The following is a 24,267-nucleotide window of genomic DNA, read 5'->3' as shown; positions in this document are numbered from 1 at the left end:
TTAATTATTATCAGTTAATTATAGTGGAGGGGCATTTTTGTCCCATCAAAAAGTGAAAAGACAAAAATACTCATCTACTATAATTAACTGGATATTATCCAATTCATTTGAAATTAAAAGGATCCTAACTTCCTCATTAAATTTCGTCATTAAATGCTGAAACATAGCTTATTTTAGACACTTAGATGACATGAATCACTGTGATTTATGAATTTGAGAATCTCAATCCAGTTGAGATCCCCTACAATTCCTTTTAAATTTGAGTTTCTAAAATTTATAAATATCAGTCGTTCATATCATCTAATTGTCTAAAATAAGTTGGAGTAATGCATTAAATAAAGGACAGAAATTTCCTTCTAACTAGTCTGAAGGAAATATCTTTCAACCTATTTAAAATAGGAGACGGATCCTCTTCGATGAAATGAAGAAATTGAAGAGTATCTATTTAGTGCATTTAGGAGGATAAATTTGTCCAAAAAATTTGTCCTAAAAAAAAGACAATATTATTCTCCTAAATGCACTAAATGGAGGAAATGAAGGGGATTTGAAATGGAGAGGATTATTTTCCCTCTCAATTTCAAATGAAATGACGATAATCTTTTTTCTTTAAAATAAGAATTTAATGTGCCTTTCAAATGTTTATAGATACTTTGCACTATTTTATATGGATTTGAGGATATTTCATTCAGATTAGTTTGAAAGAAATTTATGTCCTCAAATAAAAAAGACCAAACTAAACCGAACAACAACATCACAATAAGTAAGAGTAATGAGATATACCCACATCATTATTCCATCACCATTTTACTATATTGCTGTAACCGTCAATTCACTCTTAAATTAGTTATTGTTAAATAAATATAGTGAATTTCTTTTAAGCAAAGGCTGATCTAAGATAGAATTGATAGAACCATGTTATACTGCCATATCATATTAAAAAAAAAGAAAAAAAAGAGATAAAATTTAGATAAAAGTTGGGGTCATTTGGGTGTGAGATTTTTTCTATTCAACAGAACTTAATTCAAAATTATGAAATTTAAGAAAAAAAAAAAGAGAGTTAAAGATTATGTTTGGATTGTTTAAAGAATATAAAATCTAATAATAAAATTTTTTTAAAAAAAATATTACAAAAAAAAAAAGAAAAAAAAAATTGGGGTGATTGGGGTGGGGGTGGATCAGCCACGCCTAGACTCTTTGGGGTGCTCCAACCACCACCCCTTTTTTTGAATTTTCATAATTTTTAAAATTTGTATTTAATGTTTTTTTATTAGTTTGGTTGAAATTTTTTGAATTGAGTTGGGTGTTAGTAGAGTCAAATCAACCTAAAAAAAAAGAAGTTGAAATATGTTGGAAAGAATTCTATTCCCAAACAAGCCCTTGATTTCTAACCTTTTTTAGAAGGATTGTTTTATTTGTATGAATTTTTACAAGGATTTTGAGTTCGGCTATGTATGTATGACTGAATGACAATGATATTCTGTGCCTATTTGTATTCCTAGGTTACCAAAGACAGATCCAGTGACCGTTTGAATTCAAATTCAAAATATTTTAAAAACTTAAAACCCAACCTGACAGACTGTGACCTTCGAAACAGTAACCGATGACTTAAGCGTATGTGGCGGCACTTTATTTGTCTGTGTTTGACAATATGAAAACCCAGAGAAAGATGTCAAATGTGGTCCCCGCTACTGCCCCGCTCCTAACGATTACCGAGTCCATCCAACGGCCAGGATCTCTCCGCAATTCAAATCATCTCATTCCCCGCCTCAAGATTCTGATTAAACCATTATTAAATTACACTCTCACACTCACACACACAGTGCCTTAAACGCTCTCTTTTTTCTGCACTGCTTCTCTGAAAGTCTCTTTAAAATCCGACAATTCTTTAAAGACTCTCTCCCTCTCTGCGTGAATCTCTTTGGGGTTCAGCCTGCTTTCTCTCCTACTTGAGCTGTCAAAGAAGGGTGAACCTGAGAGAGGAAAGATAGCTTCTTGGTAAGAATTGGTTTTGATCCAAAATGTCGACCCAGAATCGCCGTTCGTCGTTTTCATCGTCGACGTCATCATCCTTGGCGAAGCGGCTCGCCTCGTCTTCCTCATCGTCCTTGCCAAAGCGGTTCGCCTCCTCGTCTTCGTCGTCGGAGAATGTGGGAAAGACTACGTTGACAAAGAAGCGAGCTCCACTCGCTGACCTGACCAATGCCAAGAACGCGGCTCACGTTGCTTCACGGAGCTTCGTCCCATCTTGTGCTCCGGTATTTAACTATTTAAGCTTGTTATTGACAGTTGGGATGCTGGGAAAATGAGCGAAGAGCTAATAAAATCAAGAAAACGCAGTGAAACGAAAAAGAATATGAAGAAAAGTTTATATTTTGATGGGGTTTTAGAAATTTTCTTGTTTATGGGGTTCCCTTCTTTATTCAAAATATTTGGCATTTGATTCGTAGCTATCCCACATTTGGTGTTATAAAATGTTTCATCTTGTTCTTCTTCCTCCCTTCCTTCTTCGTTTATTTATATGTTTTAGATTTTCCCATTTCAAGGAAATGGAGGCTGATCCACTAGTTGTTGAGAAGTTGTGGGCAAATAAAGCATAATATAACAATTTGATTTGGCTCAACTGAGTCTGTTGGGAGCCAAAGCAAACTGTACCAAAAGTTTGAGGCTATTTCTTGTTACTGGGAAACAGAGTGTGTGCTTTCAGGAAATGTCAAGAGCCTGAATTGTGGGGACTTGTAGAGCTGATTGGTATATTTCAATTCAGAAATGATCTTTTGCTGGATTCTTTTATTTATTTATTTGCTTATATTTTTGACACTAAACTCATATGGTGAACCTCTGTCTTGAATTGCTTGCTTTGCATTGTACAAATTTTAAACTTAACAAGAGCTAGAAATAAGGAACCTATTGGATTAGTAGCTTATAGGGCCTGAGTTGCAATGAGATTCTACTAATTTGGAGGTGTAACTACAAATAAGGTGATAGTTTTTGTTAAATCACTATTTAATAAACAAACTTAAGCCGATAGGAAGAGATGAATTTAATCTTTTGATTTATATTCTAACACTCCCCTTATGTGTGAGCTTAAATTCTCCCTTAATAGCTGAAGCCTAACGCGTAGAATATTTAATTAAAATGTGAGTTCGTTGGAGACATGTTCAAACTCAAGACCTCTTTTATGATACCTTATAAATCAACCTTTATTCCAAAAGTTTAAGCTAATACGACGGGATGAGTTCAATATTTTAAGTTATACTAACAGTTTCAAAGTAGTGATAGTTTTAAGTTATAAAGTGTAATTTAACCAAGAAAAGAAAAGAAAAAAAACCCAAATTCCATCAAAGACATTGTTATGCATTGCGCTAAATCTAATGCTTAGTTCAATTTTCACCTTGTCTTGGTATGTAGATATGATTTTGAACTTTGGTCTACTCACTGTACATTCAGTTGTAAAGAGGAGTATTGGTTCATATATTTGGGTGTTTTACTAGATTTTATAAATTGAAGGTGTCATCCGCAACTAAAATTTCCATGGCAAAGAAGGGACCTCCTGCTAGCACCGGTATAATGGGATTTTCGGGGAGAAATTTTGCTGCATCCTCGAGTGTTAAATCAAGTGCACTTGTTCCTTGTAGCAAGGTTACATCTTTACCCAGCAGTGATGAAACTGTCCCCAGCACTGCTGCCATTCCTGCATCGTGCAGCATGGATGTTTCTCCAAGTAAATCAGATGGGCTTTCAGTTTCTTTGGATGAAACCATGTCTACTTGTGATTCTTTCAAGAGCCCTGAAGTTGAATACATCGATAACAATGATGTTCCAGCAGTTGATTCTATCAACAGAAAGACATTCAGCAACCTCTTCATTTCAGACCATGATGAAAAAACAGGTGTTTTATTTGAGCTTTCTTTGAATTTGTCTGATATATTAAACATGCATATAATGTTTATATTTCCCAAAGATTTTGCCATAAATTGTGGCTTTTCATATCCTGTTTTTTAACTTTCATGTCTGCCAAATATAATTTCATACATCCTTGTCTTCTTAATATGGTTTATATTGATTTGCTTGCAGGGAATATCTGCAATAGAGATGTCCTTGCAGAGATAGAAGCAGATGATGAAATTGTTAATGTTGATAACAAATACATGGATCCACAGCTTTGTGCAACCTTTGCTTGTGATATTTACAAGCACTTGCGTGCGTCTGAGGTATGCTTGTTTTGGGTTAACATATAAAAATCTATTTCCTCACAACTATTTTTATGGATTTTATACTTTGTTTCTCATTGTTTGTTTTTCTTCTTCTTGTGATCTGTTTAGGCAAAGAAAAGGCCTTCCACAGACTTCATGGAGAAAATTCAGAAGGACATTAATACCAGCATGCGAGCAATATTGATAGATTGGCTTGTGGAGGTAATTCACATCTTTTGAAAGTTTTACATATTTAGTATACCCTGGAGACGTGCTCAAAGGGATTTGAAATTTAATTACTTCTAGAAATGGGAATTTTTAGAATAGTGAAATCTTTGTTGGAAATATCATTCACCCAACAATTGTAACCTTATCAAGGGGTTTACAACTGCAGGTGGCTGAAGAGTACAGGCTTGTACCTGACACATTATATTTGACTGTAAACTACATAGATCGGTATCTTTCAGGGAATGCGATGAATAGGCAACGGTTACAGTTACTTGGTGTCGCCTCCATGATGATTGCCTCGTAAGAAAACATTTCCCTTTGATGATGTTCACCAAGTAAATAGTATTAAGAAATGCTAATTACACTTTCTGAAGTGACAGTAAAAATTATCAATCACATCAGAGAGTATAGGAAGTGTATGTAACATTTTTCAGTAGTATTAACAAGAAAAAATGATCATATTGGCAGAAAATATGAGGAGATTTGTGCACCCCAGGTGGAAGAGTTCTGTTACATAACCGATAACACCTACTTCAAGGAAGAGGTTCGGGTCCTATCTATCCAACTTGACTGAAACGTGTGATTTTTCTAGATGATTCTTGCATTGTTGCTATATATATTCTACTTGAGCAGCATAAGCAGAAGCATTTCATATACTGCAGGTTTTGGAAATGGAATCTGCTGTTTTGAATTACTTGAAGTTTGAAATGACAGCTCCAACAACTAAATGTTTCTTGAGGTAAGGGCTAATAAATGACTGTTAATGATGTCTGCATTTTTCACGTACGCTGTCCGGATAGTGACTTGTGAATTCATTGATTAGGCGATTTGTTCGTGCAGCTCAAGGGATCAATGAGGTATCTTTCTTATCTCAAAAAAAATTAACTCATAAAATGGGATGATTTAATCAATTAATTATTAACACTGTTGTTCTATAATATGATATAAATGTATAGAGATGATTATTGTTTATAATTTGCATACCCTCATATTTTGATTCTTTGTGATGTATTTTATCTGCCATTCCCTTAGGTTCCATGCTTGCAGTTAGAGTGCTTAGCCAACTACATTGCAGAGTTATCTCTCTTAGAGTACAGCATGCTCTGCCATGCCCCTTCACTTATAGCTGCTTCGGCAATTTTCTTGGCCCAATATATACTTTACCCTGCAAAGAGACCATGGGTATGTGCCTCATATTAAATGAACTAGTCGATTTCTTGCTGTTTAAGGTTACTGTTTCTTAACAACATTGCCTTGTTAAGAAAGCTTGATTTTCATTTCATTTTTTTTTTTTTTTTTTTTGGGGTAAAGAATTCCACCTTGCAGCATTACACACGTTACAAGCCTTCTGATTTGAGTAACTGCGTCAAGGATCTCCACCACCTGTGCTGTAATAGCCATAGTTCTAGCTTACCCGCTATAAAGGAGAAATACAGTCAGCATAAGGTAAGCAAAATGGCTCTCTCGCTCTCTCTCACAAACACATGCCCACACACACTCTCATGAGTTCTTTATTTTTGACACGACTTGCGAACTTAATACAATCTTAACACAAAATTAACGGGTTAGAGTTGATGGTTTGACCCATCCTATGATATCTCCTATAATACTCATAGACCTTGACACTATATCTCATATGATACTCATACCTTGACACGACTCAAATCTGACACACAATATAAGGAATAACAATTTTTGACACAACCTGCGAACTTGACTCGAAATTAGTAGGATAACGTTGAAGAGTCTGACTTGTTTAATTAAATTTATCAAGTTATGATTGACTTATATAGGTACCGTTTGTCAAACCCCTTTTCTTCCCCTTAATACTATTCACTTCATTTTATTTTATTTTAAAAAAAAATCAAAATCAAAACATTCTCATTTTTTATATCACATCATTTTTCATCCCACTTTTTAACTTTTTTATACCAAACATTTTTTCATATCAATCAACGCCGGCCACAGTGTCTAGGGGAAAAGGGTTTAACAAACACACCCATAGTTTTATACCGATACCTCAACACGACTCTTAACACATGAAGACGAATTGTCTCTTCTAATTCAAGGTGGCAAGCCGAATAAGGGGTTTTGAGATGTTAATTTTGGTGAATATACTGATGTCTTAATTATTCTTTGTTCAGTACAAATATGTAGCAAAGAAGAATTGCCCTCCTACGATACCTCCAGAGTTTTTCCAGAATTGAAGTCACGATACCTCCAGAGTTTTTCCAGAATTGAAGTCACCAGACGTGTGTTTCGGGTCCAATGCCTTAGTTGGATGTAGACTTCAGGCCAGTGATAACAGCAGCTAGTTGGTTCCCAACCAAGCATTGGAATTTTTTTTTTTTAACTCCGATATTGTATAATGTTGATGTAGCACATAGTATTTGTGCATACTTCTGGGGTTTGTGCTGATGATTCTATTGCTTCACTCAACATAAACTCCTAAGCTTTGTATGATATATTCCTTCTTTCTTCTCCAATGCTTGCCCAGCTTGGAATCAATCAGTATTGCTCAGTTAAATGGAGTTGACGACAATGAACAACCCCATCTACAATTATGGGGGCGGGGCTATGATCTTTTTAATTGGAAGGGCCGGATTGAACCTTAAGAATCCCATTAAAATGCTAAAACCAATATATATATATTCCCCCCTTTGCACCAAACAATCATTAAAAATGTTTTTTTTTTTTTTTTTTTTTTAAATTTAAATTTTTTATTTTTATAAAGAACATAATGGATCTTTTTTCAATTGCCAAAAATTTAGATAAAGAGCGTGGTGAAAAATGAAGATAGATGATAAAATGTGTACAGTATATTTACTTAGGGGTGATTGGAGCTAGTTTATGGTAACTAGCCTATTTTATTTTATTTTATTTTTCAAATTTCAAAAATCTTTTGGTTGCGTACCAGTCAACCATTTGTTAGGATCCCATTTGATCACATATAGATCATGGTATATTAAGGTGGTATACGTCAAAGAGGAGGGGCGGAATTTAGACGACCCCAATGCTCACAAACAATAATTGTGTCGGAATGTAGCAAATAATAAAAATCAAACCATTACTAAACATAAACACATCAACATATCAGAATTTTATTGATGAAGTGGAAACCCTTTGAATAACGTATCAAGAGTAAAACCACTTTAAGGTAGCCAAATCTCTCTATTGCCTCATGCAGCAGCAGCTTCAACTACTCTTCACTAGCCATGCTTTCTTCTTGTTTCATTTCGTGACCCACCGATTTGAATAACAATTCAAAAGTAAAACCACTTTAAGGCAGTCAAATCTCCCAATTGCCTCATGCAGCAGAAACTTCAACTCTTCACTAGCCATGCTTCCTTCTTGTTTCCTTTCGTGACCCACCGATAGACTTCAAACGGTTTGTAGATGTAGACCCAATCATCACTCCAAGAGATTGAAACTCATTACCATATATCAATGGTATCTCGTCACACAATAAATTGCCAAGCTCTCCTTATATGAAATCACTCTATATTTGTAACACCCCACCTAGATATGTACGTGGCATTAGTTTCTTTAAAAATAATAATAGTAATTTACAAAACTCAAAACCCTTAAATACTATTTTTTGAGAAAGGAATTTCCAAATAAATACTCAAAATATTTCAAGTTCATAATAAATTTTCAAACTTAATTCAACAACACAAATGTTTTAAATGAAATTAGGGTTCTTGAATGATTGAGATGTGATCTTGAATAATCGATGACAGATATCATTGATCGTTCAGGATCCAACTTCAAATGTTTGAAAATAACTGTATTGAATGGTCGACGGTAGTGTAAAAGTATATTTTATTTTGGACACCTCAACTCTTTTTTAACGTGCATGGAACCAATATATTTATTTTTTTTGACATATCCGCACAAGTGGGAGGAGGGGGATTTGAACTAGTGACCTCCGCTTCATTAGGCGTGGTCCTAGCCAATTTATTATTTTTAACCCTTACTTCATTTTAATCACCCATTTGCTTCACTAAACCCTAGAGAGAGAGAAGTTCAACTCGGAGGATTTCTCCTCAAATTAAGCATGGAGAAGCTTCTACGTACCGTTATGCTGAGAAGTTAAACCCAACCTCTAACCTCGTTTTTTAAGCATAATTTATTTATGTACAACATGTATTTTAATATGTTCAACCATTTTTATGGTCCCAAAGGTGTTGGCTCAGATCGCACATTTAGCGATGGGTAGACACCACGATCATATAGATGTTCGCTATGAAAAGCTGAGTAGCCAGTGAGCCAATTGCTGGGAAGAAATAATCACATTAGAAACAAGGAAAGATTCTCAAGAAATGAGCTCCATGTAAACGTAACACCGTATTTTGTAGAGCACGAAACAATACGCAAGACAATAAGACTTGGAAAACAAGTCTTTGCACTAACAAGTCTTCGTGTGTAATTAGGTCAAGGCAAAAGGGCAATTATACTAAAGGAAGTGGGAGCATCGTGATCCATGTGAAGGGCAATTATATTTTGAAGGGTATATGAATTGTGATATATATTGTAAAGCAACCATATATATATAGTGGGATTTATAAATTGTCCTGTATCACATGTACGAAACCTTGATCCAAAGGCTAACCAAAAGATTAATCAATAATCATTCACATAAGAGAAGTTTTATATCAAATTCATACTCTCTTTATCCACACCATTTAAAAAAAAAAAAAAAAATCCCGTCAATAAAGTTTATGTGTAGAGGTCACGTAGGGTGTGAAGCATGATGTTAGAATTTTCAAAACACAAGTTGTGGAAAGAGAAAGTCTTTTCCTAGTTATCATTTAGTGCCTACTTTTATTGTCTGGTTCTCTATCATGAAAAGAGATTCGTGGAAAAATGATCACTAAAGTTATAAAACATCCCAAGTCTTAAGTCTATGTGACCTGTTTCCTTTGATTCCCTATCTTCATTGTTTCTTTCTCTATGGAAAACTGTTTCTCGAAAATGATTGTTGAACTTATGAATTAAAGATATATAGTACTCCAGCTAATCAGCTCATGAACTCATCAAAGCTACTTTATTAAAGCTACTTTTATTAAAGTTTCTTCTCTTATTATAATTGGTTGTACTTCATGTGGTGCCTATTTGGTCGTCATCTTCTGTTTGCTAGCGATTAAAGAAATTGAGGTAAATATATTCTGAATTAACAGCCGCTTTTAGCTTAGCCTTACGAACTGAAATTTGGATACATCAATTTATCATTTTGTGTCAAAAACATCCTATATTTGGATACATCAATATATGGGCTCGAGTGGGAAGCTTTTACAAATCATTGTACTGCCCGGAGTTGTGATAATATTTGCAATTGTGGCGGCAGTAGCAGCAGCAGCAGCTATAGCTATGGCGAAGCCTGGCTGCGCCAGCAAGTGTGGAGATGTAGAAATTCCATTCCCGTTTGGCTTGAGTGGTGGCTGCTATCTAGATGAGGATTTCAATATCAGCTGTCACTCTGGAAAACCATTGATAGGTAATATCCCTGTATCAAGCATATCCATTGAGAATCATGAGATGCATGTCATGAAGTTGGTAGCCCGAGACTGTTACAAACGGGACGGTCAACGTGTTCGCTGGAACGGCACCACCCTCAGTTTATCCCAGTACACTATTTCCAACACCAAAAACAAGTTCACTGTTATTGGCTGTGACACTTACGCCTACCTTAGTGGGGTCAAAAACGGAGCAAACTACTCCATCGGCTGCTCGTCTCAATGCTCAAGCCTCAACAGCGTGGACAATGGGTCTTGCTCCGGGATTGGGTGCTGCGAGGTGGGGTTTCCGGATGGGCTTAAAGGTATTAGTGTGAATGTAAGGAGCTTTCAAAATCACACCAAAGTATGGAACTTCAATCCCTGCGGCTATGCTTTTGTTGTGGAGAAAGGCGAGTTCAACTTCTCCGCCGATTATCTCAAGAATCTAACCGACAAAAGGGTTCCAATGGTGCTTGATTGGACAGTTGGCAATCAGACGTGTGATAATGCTCGGAAAAAACCCAAGTTCGCATGCAAGGAATATAGTGAATGCCTTGATCTCCAAACCAGCCAGGGGTACCGTTGCAAGTGCAAGCAAGGTTACCATGGAAACCCATACCTCGATGGGGGTTGCCAAGGTATTATTATTATTATTTTTTTTTTCTAGAATTTTGATTATGATTATAGTATGGGGTTGATATTATTCATTTAATGATGATCATCTGCAGACATTGACGAATGTGGGGATCCGAATCTCAATAATTGCTCGAACCAGAACCACTGTTTCAACATACAAGGCAATTATACATGTGGTTGTCCCAAGTGGTACCGTGGGGACGGGAGAAAAGACGGTGAACGTTGTTACGCGGATTTCGCACTAGCGGTTAAGATTCCTGTTGGTAAGTACTTATAAATTCTCCATTTTCTACGCTTAATATCATATCATATGTGTATATATAATAATAATAATATATATGGCCGGCCTTGAAAATAGAAATGAATGATTAAAGAGTACTCAACAGTTCCTGATTAAACTATTATTTAATTTGTTAGTGTTCTCTTTAAACTATCAAAAAATGTTAGGTAAAAAAAAAAAAAAACACCATAACAAAATTTTAATAAGACAAATATTTTTATAAATTTGAAAAAAAAAAAAAGTGGTGGCCTTGGTTTTTCAGTCAATTTTTTTCGTAATTTTTAGATTTTTTTTTCTAAATTTTTTGTTATTTAATTAGTTTTTATTTTTATTTTTAAATATAAATTTATGGGAAATCATATCTAAAATTCTTAGGTAAACGCGCTTTTATTAAAAACTCTCTGGGTATTTTTTTTTGAAAATTTAGTCCTTGGGTCACTTGAAACTACTAGAAAACTCTCTACCGTCAATTTTTGTTAACTTCTGTTAGTCCACTCAAAACTCACCATTTTATCCGATTAAAATATTATTATTTTTTTATTAATTTAATTTAAAAAATTCAATCTTAAAAAAAAAAATATATATATATATATATATATATATATATATATATATAGGGTGGCCAAGGGTGGCGGTGCCACCCCTGGCCACCCCCCCAACCCCTATGGGGTGGCCGTAAGCCACCCCAGGGGTGGTTCGCCCACCCCTGGGGTGGCTTGCGGCCACCCCCAGGTGGTTTGGGGTGGCCTGCGGGCCACCCCAAACCACCCATGGGGTGGCTCGAGCCACCCATTGGGTGGCTTGGGGTGGCTCGCGGCCACCCCTTTCCACCCATGGGGTGGCTCGAGCCACCCCTTGGGTGGCTTGGGGTGGCCCGCAGGCCACCCCTCCACCCATGGGGTGGCCGCGAGCCACCCCATGGGTGGAATGGGTGGCTTGGGGTGGCTTGCGGCCACCACATAGGGGTTTGGGGGGGTGGCCAGGGGTGGCGGTGCCACCCCTGGCCACCCTTCAATTTTTTTTTTTTTTTTTTTTAGATTGAATTTTTTAAATTAAATTAATAAAAAAAATAATATTTTAATCAGATAAAACGGTGAGTTTTGAGTGGACTAACGGAAGTTAATAAAAATTGACGGTAGGGAGTTTTCTAGTAGTTTCGAGTGACCTAAGGACTAAATTTTCAAAAAAAAATACCCAAGAAGTTTTTAATAAAATCGCGTTGACCTAAGGATTTTAGATATGATTTCCCTAAATTTATTTATTTATTTTTTTTTTGAAAAACTTAACTCCCTAACTCTTATTGTTTTTGCAATATTCGTCTCACAATTCAAAAACTCTCAATCTAGTGTATCAAACTTTAAAAAATTTGCAATCTTACTCATCCATTAGGATTTTCTATTAAATACTAACGAAGAGGTGAGAAAGTCTCAAAATTCCCCCATATTTTGTAAAGGCTATAATGGTCATTTCAACCATTTGATTGACTAATTTAACCTCAAACTCTAACGGAGGGGTGAGATTGCACATTTCTTAAAATTTGATACACTAAATTGAGATTTTTTGAATTTTGGGAGTATATTGCAAAAACGATGAAAGTTCAGGCATTTAAGTGAAGTATTTCCTATTTCTTTTCATTTATGAAGGATACTTTTGTCATTTTGGGGGGGGGGGTGTAGACAATTTTTGGTAGTTTAGGGGAGGTATTGACACAATTGGTAGTTTTTGAGTTTAGGGGGAGAGAAAGACAATGACAAGGTAGTTTGAAAAGAGTATGTGTAACTTTATTATTATTATTTTGTGTCTTCTAATTAGCAAACATCATTGGGAGAAAGGGGAGGGGACGATTAGAACATATCAAACACTTTAGGGTAATGTCAAAATGCATAACGTTTCAACATTTTCAAGTGCAGGCATTGGCATAAGCTTAATTGCTTTGCTTGGGGGTAGCTCGTGGTTGTACTTAGTACTCAGGAAAAGAAGATTTATTAAGCTTAAAGAAAAGTTCTTTCAACAGAATGGGGGTTTGATTTTAGAACGGCATCTCAAAGAACAAGTAGGATCCACCGAAACAGCCAAAATCTTTACGGTAGAAGAGCTGAAGAAGGCTACCAAAAACTATGATGAGAGTAGGATCATTGGTCGAGGAGGCTTTGGTATAGTTTACAAAGGATTTTTACCGGATAATAGAATTGTTGCCATTAAGAAGTCCAAGACAATGGATCAAAACCAAATTGACCAATTCATTAACGAGGTTGTTCTACTCTCCCAAATTAACCATAGGAATGTTGTCAAACTCTTGGGTTGTTGTTTAGAGACAGAAGTTCCTATGTTAGTTTATGAATTTGTCCCAAAAGGTACACTCTTAAACTATATACATCATGAAAGCAGTGGATCCACCAAACGATGGGAAACTTATCTAAGAATAGTTGCAGAAACAGCGGACGCACTATCGTATTTGCATTCTGCAGCTTCAACACCTATAATCCATAGAGATGTCAAGTCATCAAACATACTACTTGATGATAATTTCACTGCAAAAGTCTCCGACTTTGGAACTTCAAGATTGGTTCCTCGACATCAAAAGGAACTAGCTACTGTGGTGCAGGGAACTCTTGGGTACTTGGATCCTGAATACTTGCAGACAAACCGATTAACGGAGAAAAGTGATGTCTACAGTTTTGGAGTGGTCCTTGTGGAGCTACTAACCGGAGAGGATGTACTTTCATTCGATAGGTCAGAGGAGGAAACAAGTCTACCTATGTATTTTCTTTCTTCCTTGAAAGAGGATCAATTGTTTGAAATTCTTGAGAACCATATAGTTGAAGAAGGAAATAAAGAGCAAATTAAGGAAGTCGTTGAACTTGCAGAGAGGTGCTTAAAAGTGAAAGGGGATGAGAGACCTAGTATGCAAGAAGTGGCAATGAAGTTAGAACGAATAAGAAAGATAGAGACACATTCGTGGGTTAATGCTCAATCAAATCTGGAAGAGGCCAAACACCTGCATAGTGTGACATCTGACTCTTATGAATGCGGTGGAAGTAGCAGTACAACCGTTGGATATGATAGCATGAATGACCATGTAACGTTAGCCTTGGGGGATGGCAGATGAATGTGGCATACATCCGCCCTTCTTGGCCTTTTTTTTTTTTTTTTTTTTTAATGCAACTTCCGGTGTTAGTGTCTTAAAAAGGGTTATGCTTGCTTTAGAGCCTCAACAAAATGTTCAATAGATGGTGATGACATTCATATTCTCTCTACACTATTCTTCATGTGTTGAGTAGTACTCTATTCTGGTCGAAAGAGCAATATGTTGGTGTTATTTGGCGTAATTGTTTTGTTGTATTCTACTGTCTTGTATAACTGCTATGGGATTGTATATTTGTTGGTGTTTGGCAAGTGTAGTTTTCTTAAATGTGGAGTGGTATGTAAGAAATTTTTCAATAAAGTACTAGTGTACGTGGCTCATTTCATTACCTAATTCTTACAATGAGTGACTATTTATAGATGAAGAAGTGCCTTTTAAATCAACCATAGTGATTTGTCAAAACAGCCAACTCAACAATTTTAGTTTCTGTATTCATTAACAAACATGTATTTTCATAATTAACAAAAAAATAATTGTTACCAATGGTCTTTTAATTCTTACTGTTCGATCGCACTTATCTCTAACATGCATGTACTTAATTAATATTGACCGTCAGGTCATACTTATAATTAAATGTTTTTTAATTATGATTTTATATATTACTTGGTAGTAACGTACAGTTATTTATTTCAACGGTTGGATCTAACTTGAATTAATTTAATAGTCGATATTAATAATGTTAAAGTAATCCAACCGTTGGATCATACTCAAAAGTATCCTACGATCTAAATCAAATCACTATATCGTACAATTACAACAGTAAAAGATTTAATGGCCAGTTGCACCATCAAGGCGCCCTACTTTATCCTATGATCTAAACAAAATTAAAGTTTGAATTCGAGTGGAAGTAACAAAAAAAATCCCATGTTAAACCCTTTTCTTAATGTGAAAATTAGTCAAAAAAAGAAAAAAACTTCATCAGAATAGTGTCCATTTTGGTCGCTTTAAGTTTTATTTTATTTTGGGTTAAATATTAAATATTCCTTTGGCGTTTCATTGCTTTATTTTTTTTTCCTAGAGTTTGATTTTTATCACAGGAGGTCTCTGTGATTTTGATAATAGACCAAATTAGTCCTCTATCAGTTGACTTAAAGGAATTTCACGTAAACCAATCAAATGTTGACACGTGACACATATTAATTTTTTTTTTTTTTAATTAAGATAAATGTATTTTTTTCAAAAAAAAAAAATTAAGGGTGGCCGAGCCACCCCCTTGGTGCTCAAGAGGGTGGCCGAAACCACCCCTAGTGGGTACTAGGGGTGGTTTCAGCCACCCCCATGGAGCCTAGGGGGTGGCCGAAACCACCCCCATCCAAGGCCACCCCCAGTGGGTACTAGGGTGGCTCAGCCACGCCTATGGAGCCTAGGGGGTGGCCGAAACCAACCCCAACCAGGGGTGGCTCCCTTGGTGCCCAAGGGGGTGGCCGGGCCACCCCCATCCGGCCTGATGGGGGTGGCCAGGCCACCCCCAATTTTTTTTTTCCTTTTTGTTTTTTTGTTTTAAAAAAAAAATACGTTTTTTTAATTAAAAAAAATTAAGTAGGTGTCACGTGTCAACATTTGATTGGTCCACGTGAAATTTCGTTAAGTTAACTAACAGTAAACTGACAGAGGAGTAATTTGGTCTATTATCAAAACCATATGGACTTTCTGTGATAAAAATCAAACCCTAAAAAAGAAAAAATAAAGCAATGAAACTCTGGGGGTATTTAATATTTAACCCTTTTATTTATTTATTTATTTTATTTTTTAGAATGAGGATCCAAACAATTATGAAGAAATCCAGATAAAGTAGTTACCTATCCAGATTCCCATTCGAATTGGTTGACGTGGCATGGTCAGTCAACAACACCACGTCAGATTACTTATTATATATATATTTAAAAAAAATCCAATTAATGTCAGCGTCTTTTTCACCCACCTCGAAAATTTTCACCAAAATTCTTCCCCCCAAAGCTCCCCCATAATCATGAAATACGAGTGACAAATAGAATTGAATCAAAATTATTCATATTCTTTAATTTGGTAACAATACACGTGCGTTAATTAAAATTGAATAAAAAATGTGGTGCCCTAGCTACATTGCCTGAAATTGGGGATGTGCTTGTATGTATACTCGCATATTTCTTTACAACAATGTGTTTTAAAGTCGTGGTGGCTATGAATTTATCAGAACTCCGCAGTTAAGCATGCTTATGTAAGAGTAGGACCATGATGGGTGACCTCTTAGGTGTTGGGGTTATCCCACATCAGTTGTGGAAGGGAATGGTGGTCACTTTATAAGTGTGAGCATAAACCTCACATTTTGAGCTAGCTTTTGGGGTTGAGAGAGGTTCAAGACCACCCAACACTGGTATCAAAGCCCAGGGTCAACTAACAAGTCTCGGTTCAACAGTCCACAAGTGAAACAGGTTGTCTCTACTCCAACCGAGTACCTAATATGTGAGAGGGAGATTGTTGAAGTTATTCTACATCAGTTGTGGAAGGGACTGTGGTCACTTTAAATGTGAAGGGAAACCTTACATCTTGAGCTTTTTATTGGGGTTAAAAGAGGTTTAAGACCACCCAACACTAGGGAGTATGGTTCGGGCCCTCGGGAGAGCAAAAAACGAACAATATTATGTCATTCGGCTGAGGTGTTACAAAAATTACTAAAAACTTCACCTTATTTAAGAAACAATAAAACGTAGAAAATAAAGTGGGTGGTCGAGGGTGGTCGCACCGTAGAGCTACAAAAGAGGCCATGGATAGTCGCACCACCCTTGTGGCATTTCGGGCCACCCCCGATGCTCATCGGGTGCCTAACCACCCCATATTTGCTTCAAGGGTGGTTGCGGCCACCCTCGCGGGTCGTCGGAGGTGGTGAGACCTTCCCCAGAGCACCTTGTGATGGACCATTGGGGGCAGTTATGCTAAAGGAAGTGGGAGCATCGTGATCTATGTGAAGGGCAATTATATTTTGAAGGTACGAATTGTGATATATATTGTAAAGCAACCAAAGTGGGATTTATAAATTGTCTTGTATCACATGTGAAACCTTGATCCAAAGGCTAACCAAAAGGTTAATGAATAATCATTCACATAAGAGAAGTTTTATATCAAATTCATATTCTCATTATCAAATTCTTCTTTTGAACTCTCTTTATCCACACCATTAAAAAAAAAAAAAATCCCGTCAATATTCTTTAGTGCCTACTTTTATTAATGTTTGGTTCTCTATGAAAAGAGATTCGTGGAAAAATGATCTCTAAAGTAATAAAACATCCTAAGTCTATGTGACCTGTTTCCTTTGATTCCTATCTTCATTGTTTCTTCCTCCATGGAAAACTGTTTCTGGAAAATGATTGTTGAACTTATGAAAGATGAGTCCAGCTAATCAACTTATCAAAGCTACTTTATAAAAGCTACTTTAATAAAAGTTTCTTCTCTTATTTTAATTGGTATAATACTTCATGTGGTCGCGATTAAAGAAATTTTGCGGTAAATATATTTATAATTTTGCACGTGTCAAAAACATCCCATCCACCCACCCCAACCCAACCCAAGGGTGGGCCACCCAAAATGAAAGAGCCAACACCACAGTTTGGAAAATTAATAGCGCCACGTGGAATTGATATAAAAATACTGTATATGCCTTTAAGAGGAAGAGTCTATCCAAGACAAGCAAAGCACACAAAAGATAAGAAAAGCCTTCCTTAAAAAAGTAGTGGCCATGGGCTCGAGTGGGAAGCTTTTGCAAATCCTAGTACTAATTTCAGCGGCAACAGCAGCAGCAAGCATGGCGAAGCCTGACTGCCACAAAAAGTGTGGAGATGTAGAAATTCCATTCCCGTTTGGCTTCACTGAGGGCTGCTATCTAGACAAGAGTTTTAACATCACATGTGACGACTACTCTAGAAACCCAATGACAGCAGCTGGTAATGTCCCTATAACAAATATATCCATTGACACTCATCAGATGCATGTCATGAGTTTGGTAGCCCAAGACTGTTACCAACGGGACGGTCGACTTGTTCGCCGGAACCCCACCGCGCTCAAGGTGGGGCCTCAGTTCACCATTTCCGACAAGCACAATACCTTCACTGTTATTGGCTGTGACACAATTGCATATCTTCGTGGGTACCAAAACGGAGAAGCGTACAGGATCGGCTGCTCGTCTGAGTGCCCAAGCCTTGGCAACGTGGTGAATGGGTCTTGCTCTGGCGTTGGGTGTTGCGAGGTTGGGTTTCCAGATGGACTCAAAGATATTACGGTGGAAGTAAAGAGCTTTAATAATCACTCCAAAGTATGGAGCTTCAATCCCTGCGGATACGCTTTTGTTGTTAAGAAAGGCGAGTTCAACTTCTCCGCCGACTATCTCAAAAAACTACCCAACGAAACGGTTCCGTTGGTGCTTGATTGGGGAATTGGCTTTAATCATGGATGCGAAAAAGCCCAGAACCAACGGAATTACGCATGTACGGAGAATAGTGAATGCATTGATCATCAAAGAATCAAGCAAGGGTACTATTGCAAGTGCAAACAAGGTTACCGAGGGAACCCATACCTCCATGGCCATGGGGGTTGCCAAGGTAGTATTATTATTTATTTTTCCAGAATTTTCATTAATTATGATTATAGTATAATATATGGGGTTGATATTATTCAGTTGATGATGATGTGCAGACATTGACGAATGTGGGGATCCAAGTCTCAATAATTGCACGAACCAGAACCAGTGTTTCAACACTGAAGGAAGTTATAAATGTGGTTGTCCCAAGTGGTACCGTGGGGACGGGAGAAAAGATGGTGAACGTTGTTACCCGGATTTTGCACTAGCGGTTAAGATTCCCATTGGTAAGTTATAAATTCACCATTTTGTACGCTTAAATATCATAGGTATATATATAATAATATATATGGCCCGCCTTGGAAAATAGAAATGAATGATTGAAGAGTACTCAACAGTTGCTTTAGATTTTTGGGGTAGTTATTTTTTTTTCCCATGAATTATATTACCACTCGATTACCATATACTTCCATCAACTGTCAATTTTATATTACGAATCCATCAAACTACCATTTTGTTATCAAAACCCCCATTCCGTTAGTTAAGGTCGTTAAGTCGGATGGTCAACCCATCACGTACGCATAAAGTTGGTAGTTGAAGGAATTATATGGTAATCGAATGGTAATTCATGGGGGAAATGATGCTTTTGTCATTGGGGGGGGGGGGGGGGGGGGACGTTAACATTTTTTGGTAGTTTTTGAGTTTAGGAGGGATATTGACAAAATCGGTAGTTTTTGAGTTTAGGGGAGAGACAAACAATGACATAGTAGTTTGAGAAAAATATATGTAATTAATTATTATTATTATTATTATTTTATTTTTTTTGGTCTTCTAAGCAAACATCATTGGGAGAAAGGGGAGGGGATGATTAGAACATATCAAACACTATACGGTTATGTCAAAATGCATAACGTTTCAACATTTTCCAGTGCAGGCATTGGCATAAGCTTAATTGCTTTGCTTGGGGGTAGCTCGTGGTTGTACTTAGTACTCAGGAAAAGAAGATTTATTAAGCTCAAAGAAAAATTCTTTCAACAAAATGGGGGTCTGATTTTAGAGCGGCATCTCAAAGAACAAGTAGGATCCACCGAAACAGCCAAAATCTTTACTATAGAAGAGCTGAAGAAGGCTACCAAAAACTATGATGAGAGTAGGATCATTGGCCGAGGAGGCTTTGGTACAGTTTACAAAGGATTTTTACCAGATAATAGAATTGTTGCCATTAAGAAGTCCAAGACAATGGATCAAAACCAAATTGACCAATTCATTAACGAGGTTGTTTTACTCTCCCAAATTAACCATAGGAATGTTGTCAAACTCTTGGGTTGTTGTTTAGAGACAGAAGTTCCTTTGTTAGTATATGAATTTGTCCCAAAAGGTACACTCTTGAATTATATACATCATGAAAGCAGCGGATCCACCAAACGATGGGAAGCCTATCTAAAAATAGCTGCAGAAACAGCGGATGCACTATCGTATCTACATTCTGCAGCTTCAACACCTATAATCCATAGAGATGTTAAGTCGTCAAACATACTACTTGATGATAATTTCACTGCAAAAGTCTCCGACTTTGGAACTTCAAGACTGCTTCCTCGACATCAAAAGGAACTAGCTACTGTGGTGCAGGGAACTCTTGGGTACTTGGATCCCGAATACTTGCAGACAAACCGATTGACAGAGAAAAGTGATGTATATAGCTTTGGAGTGGTTCTCGTGGAGATACTAACAGGAGATGATGTGCTTTCATTCGATAGGTCAGAGGAGGAGACAAGTCTACCTATGTATTTTCTTTCTTTCTTAAAAGAGGATCGATTGTTTGAAATTCTTGAGAACCATATTGTTGAAGAAGGAAATAAAGAGCAGATCAAAGAAGTCGTTGAACTTGCAGAGAGATGCTTAAAAGTGAAAGGGGATGAGAGGCCTAATATGATAGAAGTGGCAATGAAGTTAGAACGAATAAGAAAGATAGAGACACATTCGTGGGTTAATGCTCAATCAAATGTGGAAGAGGCCAAACACCTGCATAGTGTGACGTCTGATGCTTATGAATGCGGTGGAAGTAGCAGTACAACCATTGGATATGATAGCATGAATGACCATGTAACGTTAGCCTTGGGGGATGGCAGATGAATGTGGCATACATACACCTTCTTTTTTTTTTTTTTTTTTTTTTGGGGGGGTAATTCAACTTCCCGTTTTAGTGTCTTAAAGAGAGTTATGCTTGCTTTAGATCCTCAACAAAATGCTCAATAGATGGTGATGACATACATATTCTCTCTACACTATTCTTCAAGTGTTGAGTATTCTATTCTGGTTGAAAGAGCAATGTTGGTGTTATTTGAGTAATTGTTTTGTTGTATTCTGCTGTCTTGTACAGCTGCTAGCTGTGGGATTGTATATCTGTTGTTGTTTGGCAAGCGTAGTTTGCTTAAATGTGGAGTGGTATGTAAGAAATTTTTCAATAAAGTGCGGCTCATTTCATTACCTAATTCTTACAATGAGTGCCTATTTATAGATGAAGCAGTGCCTTTTCAATCAATCTTAGTGACTTGTCAAAACAGCCAACTCAACAATTTTAGTGTCTATATTCATTAACAAATATGTATTTTCATAATTAACAAAAAAATAATTGTTGCTAATGGTCTTTTAATTCTTACTGTTCGATTGCACTTATCTCTAACATGTACTTAATATTGACTGTCAAATCATACTTATAATTAAATATTTTTTAATTATGATTTTAGATCATACTTGGTAGTAACGATTATTTTATTTCAACCGTTAGATCTAACTTGATTTAATCTAATAGTTGATATTAATAATGGTTAGGTAATCCAACCGTTGGATCATACTTAGAAGTATCCTACAATCTAAATCAAATCACTATATCGTACAATTACAACCGTAAAAGATTTAATGGCCTGCTGCATCATCAAGGTGCCCTACAGCCCATAGCCATGCGCACAATCAGTACAGTCGAGCATACGGTGCTTCCCACCATACTAGAGCGTACACCCAATTATATACGCCGAATCATTGTTTTAAAGCAATAGCTTGATATCACTTTTCCATATGGAACTCTTTCTTTCAAGACTCATTAATGCCTTCTATTAAAGGATCAATCACAAGATAAAACTGTACATCTATTCTTATTTTAATTTTGAAACAAAAACATTCTAACCATTTACACCATATATTGTCCAGGTACAAATTTTGTAAAGTTTGAATTCGAGTGGAAGTAACAATATATATATATATTAAAAAAAATCCAATTAATATCAACGTCTTTTTCACCTGCCCCAAAAATTTTCACCAAGGTAGTGTTTGGCAAAGGTGTTGGCCCAGCCTAAACACTGTAGAGTCTAGGTGTTGGTGCATTTAATAAAATAACCCTGATGAACTTGATGTAGAATTACCCTATTAGCCTTTATTGTCATTCCAAACCATACCACGCTGTTTCGGTCCTTGTAAAGTTCAAAGAGTTTCTGCACTTTGCGAATGAAGTCGGAGATCTTGTGGGGCTTTGGGAGGTTAATCTGCCTTCGGTGCTGGTCCAGTGAGCGCAGCAGGATGATCATCTCGGGCTCTTTCTTTAGAATCTCCATAAAAAAGAGGACCTTGCTCGCTATCTTCAACTTCTAGGTTGCGATTTCCAGATCAACCCATTTGTTCTTGCTTCGGTCTTGCACACGCTTACTGTTGGTCATAAATCGATGCTGATTCTTCGACCACCAATTGATGATTCTCACCGACAAATACAGACTTGTCCAAGTAGAAAAGCGGATCATTCATCTGAAAAATTGCAGCGAGTTTAACAATTCGGATGGCGGCCATCAATGTGTCAAATGCTGAGGTCAAGCGGATGATTAGTGACCCTCAGGTGTTTGTGAAAATGGCAGCCGAAACGAGAATCAATAGTATTGTGGTAAATGGTGCTTCAATGAAGCGAAATACCATCAATGTGTCGAAGATGTGCTTGGACGATGGATGATGACTTGCAGGATTTAATACAAATCCTACTAATTTCAGGAGGATCGCGCACAGGGGGGGACGCCTAGTTTGTTGTGGGCAAGGGGATTTTCGAGAGAAAAAAAAAAAAAAAAAAATCCTGCTTATTTCAGGAGGATCGCACACAAGGGGGGGGGGGGGGGGGGGGATGCCTGGTTCGTTGTGGGCAAAGGGATTTTCGAGAGAAACAGTGGGGAAAAGGCTGATGGACATGAAACTAGCGCTGGGGGGGGGGGGGGGTGGGGACGGGGGAGTGAAAAAAAATTCATCTAGCGCTGGGGGGGGGGGGGGGGGGGACGGCTGGCCTGATGGTGTGGGGGGAGTGAAAAAAAATTCATGTAATTGAGGGGGGCAATATGGTCAATAGGCGGGGCAGTTTAGGGGTTGAAAATTCAAAGCACTCGGTCAACTGGTCAACTGAGGAACAGTATCTAGGTCATCACCATTGCCAAACAGACCCCAAAATTCTCCCCCTTAAAGCTCCCCCACAATTGATGAAGTACAAGTGCCAAATAGAATTGAATAAAAATTATTCATATTCTTTAATTTGGTTACAATACGCATGTTCTAATTAAAATTGAATTAAAACTGTAGCGTCTCACATTGCCTGAAGTTGGGGATGTGCTTAATGTATACTCGCACATTTCTTTACAACAATGTATTTTAAAGCTGTAATAGCTATGAATCTATTAGAATTTCGCAGTTAAGCGTGCTTATGTGCGAGTAGGACCATATATAATGGGTGACCTCTTAGGTGTTGGGGTTATCCCACATCGGTTGTAGAAGGTGCTGATGGTCACTTTATAAGTGTGAGGAAAAGTCTCACCTCTTGAACTAGCTTGGAGTTGAGAGAGGCCCAAAACCACACAACACTGGTATTAAAGCCCAGGGTCATCAACAAGTCTCGGCCTAACAGTCCACGGGTGAAATAGGTTGTCTCTTCTTTGACCCAAGGCCTAATGTGTAAAGAGGAGATTATTGAGGTTTTTCTACATCGGTTGTAGAAGGAGTTGATGATGTATAGTACATCTTGTCTACTAAATTATTATTGGAACTAGTGTTTCATATTAATACTAGTGAAAGGTTAAGTAGACGGGAGCCCCATGTGCGTAATTAAGTTTGTGTGGGGAGGTGGGCGAGGGGGGGGAGGGGAATGATTAGCTTGTAACAATAATTACAGAAAAAGAAATCTAAGTGGATTTAGATTAATAACTCAACCGCTCAAGAATGCTATTGCACTTACTTCTATTTCTTTACACTGGGAGAGCACCTAGTATTCCCCATATATATAGAAAATCATAATTAGATCAAAATCCAATAAAGATCAATCTCATATCCAATAATAGTTTTAAAATCTATCTATGAGCGTGAAAAAATTATGTAAAGAAATTAGAGTAAGTATAGTATTATTCATTGACAATATAAAGACGTGTTTATATGTGACCAGTTTTGTAACACCCCGGTCCCATATTGAGAAGATAAGAAGAAACCCACATAGAGTGAGTGGTTTATAAAGATAGTGATAGGTGCTAAGTTTCACATTAGCTAGTTACTACGTGCATGAAACTGAGCTTTATAATTAATTTTAAGAAAACTCCAAATTGACTAAACCTTTTGAAGTAATAGCGCAGATGCGGCTAGCATTTTTTCCTGGGTCGTTACAAGTTTATTTTCATTGCTATCTTCATTTGTTTCTTTCTCTATAGAAAATTATTTCTGGAAAATGA

General features: G+C 37.0%; 3 protein-coding genes across 3 annotated transcripts; all 3 read left to right on the top strand.

The window, feature by feature from the left end:
* The first annotated feature begins 1,827 nt into the window (after window positions 1-1,827).
* On the top strand, window positions 1,828-6,986 carry LOC132184186 (cyclin-A1-1). Its single transcript, XM_059597719.2, has 11 exons — window positions 1,828-2,255; window positions 3,508-3,889; window positions 4,075-4,211; window positions 4,323-4,415; window positions 4,588-4,721; window positions 4,890-4,965; window positions 5,084-5,160; window positions 5,245-5,278; window positions 5,454-5,603; window positions 5,733-5,867; window positions 6,566-6,986. The coding sequence occupies exons 1-11, from the start codon at window positions 2,019-2,021 to the stop codon at window positions 6,626-6,628; spliced, it is 1,518 nt and encodes a 505-aa protein (XP_059453702.1). The 5' UTR covers window positions 1,828-2,018; the 3' UTR covers window positions 6,629-6,986.
* Window positions 6,987-9,607: 2,621 nt separating this feature from the next.
* LOC132185069 (putative wall-associated receptor kinase-like 16) lies at window positions 9,608-14,223 on the top strand. The gene is made up of 3 exons (XM_059598897.2): window positions 9,608-10,557; window positions 10,648-10,818; window positions 12,746-14,223. Exons 1-3 carry the CDS (start codon window positions 9,693-9,695, stop codon window positions 13,942-13,944), a joined length of 2,235 nt encoding a protein of 744 aa, XP_059454880.2. The 5' UTR covers window positions 9,608-9,692; the 3' UTR covers window positions 13,945-14,223.
* Window positions 14,224-17,672: 3,449 nt separating this feature from the next.
* Window positions 17,673-20,689, top strand: LOC132166313 (putative wall-associated receptor kinase-like 16). The gene is made up of 3 exons (XM_059577111.2): window positions 17,673-18,551; window positions 18,646-18,816; window positions 19,464-20,689. Exons 1-3 carry the CDS (start codon window positions 17,693-17,695, stop codon window positions 20,660-20,662), a joined length of 2,229 nt encoding a protein of 742 aa, XP_059433094.2. The 5' UTR covers window positions 17,673-17,692; the 3' UTR covers window positions 20,663-20,689.
* The last annotated feature ends 3,578 nt before the right edge of the window (window positions 20,690-24,267 follow it).

This window comes from Corylus avellana, chromosome 7 (assembly GCF_965113065.1).
Source record: "Corylus avellana chromosome 7, dhCorAvel1.hap1.2, whole genome shotgun sequence".
Classification (NCBI taxonomy): domain Eukaryota; kingdom Viridiplantae; phylum Streptophyta; class Magnoliopsida; order Fagales; family Betulaceae; genus Corylus; species Corylus avellana.
The sequence above is the reverse complement of the archived record's forward strand: the minus strand, read 5'-3'. Positions and strand labels throughout refer to the sequence as shown.